Here is a 6,975-nt window from a genome sequence, read left to right as displayed (position 1 = left end):
GCCCACCACAGTAACGTTAGGTGTTGGTGAGAAACCGTGATCTATAGACGGAGGTGCCACGCTGACCGCAATCCCTATTCGCCGCTCAATGCGGGAGCGATTCGCTCCCGCTTAGGCGACGGACGGTGTGGGCCGGCCCATTAGCGGCTAGCAGGTATGGATTTTTCCCTTTGTTTTCTGGTTTTTCGGTTTTTCTCAGGTTTTTCGATTTTTTTGCTTTCTTTTTTATTTTTGCTGCATTGGTTTGCTGATTTCGAAATTTGTTCATATTTTTTTCCTCTGATTTAAAAATGTTTATATTATAAATTTATTCAGATTCAAAATTTGTTTAAATTTGAATTTTTTTCAAATATGAAATTTGTTCAGATATGAAATTTGTTCAAATATAAATTTTGTTCCAATATGAAATTTGTTCAAATATGAATTTTGTTCGATTTAATTTTTTGTTTTTTTAACTAAAAAATTGTCAAATTTGAACATTTTTCAATTTTAAACAATTTTTATGTTTGAACAATTTTTATGTTTGAACAATTTTCAAATTTGAACATTCTTAAAATTTGAAATTTTTGAGATTCGAACTTTTTTAGATTCAAACATTTTTTAATTCGAACTTTTTTTATTTTTAAACTTTTTCAGATTTGAACATTTTTTAAATTTAAACATCTTTAAAGATCTAAACTGAAAGGAAAGAAAAGGGAGAAGCAATACCTTTTGTTGGGCCCAGGTTTGGAGCGGCCCACGGGCGGGGAACCTCTTCAGGCGGAGCCAACGCTGCCTCCCGCTTAAAGCGGAGAGTAGGCGCTCCCCACGCTGACGACCTGGACCCGTGGAACAAGACCAACGCAGCTACCCACAGAGTCCCAGAGGCGAGTGGCTTCTCCTGTGATTTCTCCTGACCGCTGAAAAAATTATTTCTCCTGTGATTTCTCCTGACCGCTGAAGTAGCTGAGACAGTTCGATTGAGGAACATCTGCTCTTGGAGAAGATGCGGTCGCCGCTGAATCGAGCAGCCTCGCGCCGGTGTTGTATCAGAGTAGGAGATGGGAGGAGAGCGCATCCATTGATATTCGCCCACCACAGCGGGCGCAACCTCCACCAAGATCCTCTGCGCACCCACAGATCGATTTTTCAAGGGCGGCGCCCGCCGCCAGTGGGCTGCAGGATGTGCACGAAGTCGTGTGGTCGGACGGCGCTCGGTCTCGTAGGCTTCGGCGACCATCCGCATATCACTTAGAGACTCCGGTCGCCACTGCTTGTGTGTTCGCCCTACAGGTCACCGTGCTCCCCGCGCATGCATTCTTCATCGGTACAGCGCTGCACCACGCCGTGGCTGATAGCTCCCACCATGTGCACTGCGTGTGGACGTGGGCGGCAATTTACCGCCGCCTCCTCGGTGGGCAGGGTGGAGATGGTTCCTCTGGTGCTACGCGAGGACGTCGGGCACCACGATGCGCTCCTCCGCTACCACTTGTGCCCCTCGCGACAACCATGGATCTTGGAGGTGTCTGGATTTAGGATTGTAGACACAACGGTGGTGGGTAAGGTGTTCGCCTTATTGCAGCGTGATCCATCAGTCGCACGTTTGTCCAGATCGCTAAGGGCATCTCCAACCGGGCGACCCAAAAGGACGTCCGTTTTGGGTCGTTTGGGTCGTCGCGCGGACACGCGGACAGCGTTTCGATCCGTGAATCCGTTTGCATCGCACAGTACGCCCAACGCTCTGACCCAAATAATTATTTCGGCTTCTTCTTCCTAGTAGTACTAGTTACCACGCCGGAGGCCGCGCTCGGCACGCCACGCCGGAGGTCGCCGCGCCACGCCACGCCGGAGGCCGCGCTCGGCACGCCACTCCGGTGAGCGGCCGCCCTCCTTCCCCGCGTCCCAAGCCCAAGCTCTCCGCCGGAGCTCGTGTCCTCCTCCGACGATGACGAAGGGGACGAGCCCATGAAGGTCCCCAAGCTGGACAAGGCGGCCGCCGCCGCCAAGCTGGGCAAGGGCGCCACCGCCAAGCCGGATAAGGCCACCGTGCGCGCCCTGTTCCAGCACCCACCGCGCGCGCCGCGCTCCAGGACCTCGACATCGAGCAACAGACAGCGGGTGCGGCGCGAGTCGGCGACCGAGCGGGGCGGCGTGGGGGCGCGACCGGCGATGGCGGCGCGGGCGCGGCCGTCGAGGTGCGGCATGCGAGCTCCTCTGCCCCCGCGCCCCGCCTCGGCCAGGCCGCACCGGGGCGGCCGGCGTCCGTGCGAGGCGCGGCCCCGGGGCGCGCGAGGCGAGGCGCGGGGCGTGGTGGGGCGGCGCTCGGCGGTGCGGCCTTGCGAGGACGGGGTGGCGCGCGGCGAGGGCGGCGAGGCAGGGACGGGCGGCGCGCGGCGAGGCAGGCAACGGGCGGGCGTCGTGGGGCTCGGCACGGGCGGGCGAAGCGGCGCGGGCGCGGCCGTGGTGGGCGGGCGGCGCGGGGCTCGGCCGTGGCGGGCGTCGCGGGCGCGGCCGTGGCGGGCGGTGCGGGGAGGGCTCGGCCGTGGCGGGCGGTGCGGGGAGGGGCTCGGCCTGGGCAGGCAGCGGGCGGCGGAGCTCCACAGCGCGGCGGCGCCGCTCATCACCGTTTCGGCCGCGGCGACCTCCGGCAGGGACAAAAAAAACGGGCCATGCTTAGCAACGGGATCCTCCACGAGAGCTCGACGGCGGCGGTTGGCCGGCGAGCCTATTCCGGTGGGGAGCGATGCCATATCCATGGCAGAAGAGAAAAAGAAGGAGAGAGGAGAGAGAATGCTGTGCGGGCCGGGGTGGTGTTGACTAGTGTCGCTGCCATGTGGGGTTTGGGAGGACACGCGCGGATGACCACGGACGTCCGCACGCGTCCGGCTCGCCCCAAATTACTCCCAAATTTGGTCCGGCTTTGGGTCGTACCGGACACCACAGCTGTCCGTTTTTATTTTGGGTCGGCCCGTTGGGAGCAGATTTTACCCAAACGGACCAATCTGATGTCCGTTGTCCGTTTGGGTAGCCTGGTTGGAGATGCCCTAATTCCTCCATTTGTACCGCTGCAAAGTGAACAGCTGAATCGAAATAAATGACACATCAGTCAACAACAAGCACTGTTCCATATTCAGCAGACATAACCAAACACAACATCAAATACGGAGCTGCTGGCCAATCTGAAAGCGGGAGCATCTGCTCCCCAGATCCGAAACGAATTTCTATTCACAATATAGCGAAAATCCATCTTCTCTTTTTTGTGTAGGTCACATAAATTCGAATTTTTCCTTGAAAATTGACACGACTAAGTACACATTTAAATAGGGTTATTCGAATGTTTTTGAATATCAGGATATGGTGCATCCGAGTGCACCACCCTATATTCGCTCCAGATGCTATATTGGTCTCATTTTTTTTGTACGATTGGTGGAATGCAAGAAACAAAGTTAATTTTGGAGACAAGGCATGGTAAATGTTGCACTGAATTTGTTTGCATTTACCTGGATTTATTCCAGGAGTTAACCGGCGCTATGCTTTCAGTGGTAGGTGACGTGTCCGTCAACAGCGAGGTGCTAGTGGTGACTTCGTCAACCTCAAGATATGTCGGCTCAGTTCCTCGGAGGTGCTCATAGGGATAGGGTGTGCGTGCGTTCATAGGGGTGTTTGTACGTGCGTGTTTGTGAACATCTGCATTGTACTGTGTTCTAAAAAAAATGTTGCACTGAATGAATGTCAAATAGGAATTGAGGGGCCTCGTCGATGGCAATAGTCAGGCCGGGCTTCACAAACAAAGCCCACTAGCCTTTCTAGCAGGCGCATGTCATCGCATTATACGATTAATGCCGGGAATAAAATGAAAAATATATAATATGTTAAACATTACTAATCTCAGTAACATTAACATGACCCAAATACCAAAAGTGCTAGTACTCGCTTAGTTCATATTAATTGACTTCACTTTATTTAGATTCGATGTATCTAGTTAAGTTTTTAGTATATATATATATATATATATATATATATATATATGTATCTAGATAAAATGGCGTCAATTAATTTGAACCGGAGTGACAACGTAGTTCTAAATTATTTTTTAAAAAATAGTACAGTACTAGTGGTATTACACCTGGAGTAGTAAATTTAGCCGAGCACCTGAACCCGATCTGTCGAGCACCCCACCAAGTTCCCATGCGCGCGCGCTGTACGGTAGGATAGATCGTGTCCAGCACTTTCCGGTCACTTCTGCGTTTTCTTCTTCCACAGGTCGGCCAGCAGCCGTACGGCGCCGCCGGATTTCCGCTTCCGGCCGGAGCCTTCGCCATCCACGTCGTCCTGCATGTCCATCTTCCCGTTGGTGCTACCGACCGAGCCGTGGCGCCGCATGTCCTTGCCGCCCGGCGCGCCACCGAGCACCGCGGCGGCCTCCTCGGCCGCCTTACGCCACTGCTCGCTCTGGACGCTCGAACGCCGCGCCTCGGCCTCCAGCTGCTCCCGCGCGCGCTCCGACGCTGCGAGCCGCTCGGCTAGTTGTGCCTCACGAGCCGCGCTCTCCCTTAGTGCGTTCTCGGCTTCCCTCGCCCTCGATTCCGTCGACTCCCTCGTGGCCTCGGAGACAGTCTTTGCAAGGGCAGCGTTGCTTGCTCTGAGAGCGGCGATTTCGGTGTCCTTTGCAACTAGCTTCGTCGTCAGCTCACTGATATTGGTGTCCTTCGCCTTCAGCTCCACCCTCAGCTCGTCCGCCTCCATGTCCCTCACCATCAGCTTCGCTCTCACCTCGTAGACCTCCATGTCCATCACCTCCAGCTTATTCCTCAGCCGGTCGGCCTCCGGGTTTTCCCTCTTTCTGTCGCCGTCTGCAACAAGGGCAACATTTTTGTTCACCTCATCACGATCATCACTCGCCTTATTCACCTGTTCGTCCACTTGGTCCCGCTTGTTCTCTGACTCCGGCAAGATTGGTTCGAGAACACTGATGGCCGGCAAGCTGATGCTTCTTGTCTCGTCGTTGCCACCATTCGTGACATGATCTTCAGTGGCGACTTCTGCAAGCTTCCTATGTTCTGCAGGTGCATGATCGTCGCCGTTGTCTTGGGCCGGCGGCGAAGTGACGTCTCCCTGCTTCACGGCGAAACGATTCTTGGCATGGACGAACGCGGCGCGCGCGTCCTTCCTGGCCTTCTCCGCCGCCGCGAGCTGCTCCCGCATCTCCGCAAGCTGGCCGTTCGCCTTGCCCAGCTTCGCCTCAAGCTCCGCCACCCGCGACCCTGCACCAACACCTGCCGGTTTCTTCTGCAAATTCACCACCGTGCACACAAAGTTTCGGACAAGTGTCACGTGTCTTCAACCGTGAATCCGTAAATGCATTGTTCATTTCAGGAGGAGCGTGCTTGCCTCGTGCAACGGGCTGCGTGGTGACGTCCCACGGCCGGCGCCGAGATCACGGCGGCCGCTGGCCTCGGAGCGCATACCCGCCGCCGTTGTCTTCGGGCGCGTGGCCACGCGAGGAGCTGGCCGGTGCGGCAGCTCAGACATGGCCCTGATGGGAAGCGCATGCCGATGATCGAGGCCATCAGGGAACATAGAGTTGCTATGAAACAAAGTCGAAAACAGTTTAGCAATGCTCGATCAGTACCTGGGCCTTGACGTGTGGATGCTGTCCGAGTCTTCGAACTTGCTCGCCTTCTTGGCGTAGGCTGTGCCGGCGCGTCCGAGCATCGTAGCCCCAAATATTTCTGAAAACAGGACAATGGTAGTTCTTGAAGCAGAAATGTAGCCTGCCATCCGGAGTTATATCGTCGCCGAGTGAGCGAACGTTGGGACGTACTTTTGGTTGGATTGCAAGTCTACCTTTGGCCATTAATTCGTACTTGCTAGAGAATTTTGCTGCGGTTGAAACTTTTGGAACTGCTTAATCACGTTTCAGTTAAGTTTTCTGACATGGAGCACACAGAGATTACACAGAGTGTATTTTTCTTGTTCTTGATCGTTATCAAACTCATCATCAACCTGCCAGTCTCTGAACCATCCATCTGTCTCGGCAAATCGAGCATTATTCCAGAAACTTGTATCGATCTCTTATTCTCAAAAAGAAAAGACTAGTTATAACTGCTGCGGGTGATAGAATTAGGAACAGACTGCTGCAGTGTCTCAGGTTCTTTTTTTGACGGAACCTCGTCAGAGGGTGGGGAGCTCCCGCATTGCATTATAGGAAGAGGAAAAGTGGTCCAGTTAATAAGGAAAACCGGACCCAAAGACCATACATACACGGTTAATCAAGGGAAAACCGGCGAAGACCGCGCACCTCACACCCCACTACAATCAAGGCACATCATCTGATCCAGATACAAGAGTCCCTAAGCCCAAGACCATCGGAAACAACTTGTACCCAACCAAACCTGCTGCAACCTCTAGAGCACACAAGCAATAAGATGGGTGCTCGCGAAGAACCGCGCGACCACAACTAAGCATTGACCTCTACCAACTCTCCAAAAGACTCTGCTAGCCTATGCTCAGCACGCTTGGCAGTCGGAATGCTGCAATCCGACTAATGGGAGGTGCTACCCGCATCGGCACGTACAGAGGTGCACGGAGACGTGAGTAGCTTCTAAGTTGCACCTGGAGGCTTGCGTTCGCAGCTATATGAATTCTGTCGTCGTACATATAGGCAGCCACCGGTGGGCGGCTACGTACGGAGTTGGAAATGAATATTAGAAATGACGTCTTCGTCCGGAAAAAAAGATTAAGGTGATTTCCTAACGACTGCAGAATCCTTAGAACTACTCAGATTGCTTGGATTCACTATCCATTTGTCCTTCAGCTGGATTAGTAGTCAGCGATATTCTTTTTAGAGAAATCGCGAGCTTTAATAATCCTCCTCGAAATAGGCTTTTGCCCCGCTATATTAATATAGGAACCACACGATACAAGCATGCTGGGGCCGCAGCACAACCAGGCCCAAAAGAAACGGAAGAGAAAGAAAAAAAGAAACAAATGCCG

General features: G+C 53.5%; 1 protein-coding gene across 1 annotated transcript; it reads right to left on the bottom strand.

The window, feature by feature from the left end:
• Window positions 1–4,053: 4,053 nt before the first annotated feature.
• Window positions 4,054–5,749, bottom strand: LOC127323561 (uncharacterized). Its single transcript, XM_071825141.1, has 3 exons — window positions 5,612–5,749; window positions 5,371–5,515; window positions 4,054–5,268 (listed from the first exon to the last, which is right to left on the bottom strand). The coding sequence occupies exons 1-3, from the start codon at window positions 5,692–5,694 to the stop codon at window positions 4,216–4,218; spliced, it is 1,281 nt and encodes a 426-aa protein (XP_071681242.1). The 5' UTR covers window positions 5,695–5,749; the 3' UTR covers window positions 4,054–4,215.
• Between the last annotated feature and the right edge of the window lie 1,226 nt (window positions 5,750–6,975).

The sequence above is a fragment of the Lolium perenne genome, chromosome 1 (genome assembly GCF_019359855.2).
Source record: "Lolium perenne isolate Kyuss_39 chromosome 1, Kyuss_2.0, whole genome shotgun sequence".
Taxonomy (NCBI): domain Eukaryota; kingdom Viridiplantae; phylum Streptophyta; class Magnoliopsida; order Poales; family Poaceae; genus Lolium; species Lolium perenne.
This window is presented reverse-complemented; position numbering and strand designations above follow the sequence as displayed.

Bases quoted from the DNA above. Each gene is read 5' to 3' on its own strand.
- LOC127323561 (XM_071825141.1), bottom strand. From the start codon at position 5,694: ATGCTCGGACGCGCCGGCACAGCCTACGCCAAGAAGGCGAGCAAGTTC. The intron at 5,516-5,611 runs GTACTGATCGAG...GCTTCCCATCAG, and splicing joins ATCCACACGTCAAGGCCCAG to GGCCATGTCTGAGCTGCCGC. The intron at 5,269-5,370 runs GCAAGCACGCTC...GTGAATTTGCAG, and splicing joins CACGCAGCCCGTTGCACGAG to AAGAAACCGGCAGGTGTTGG.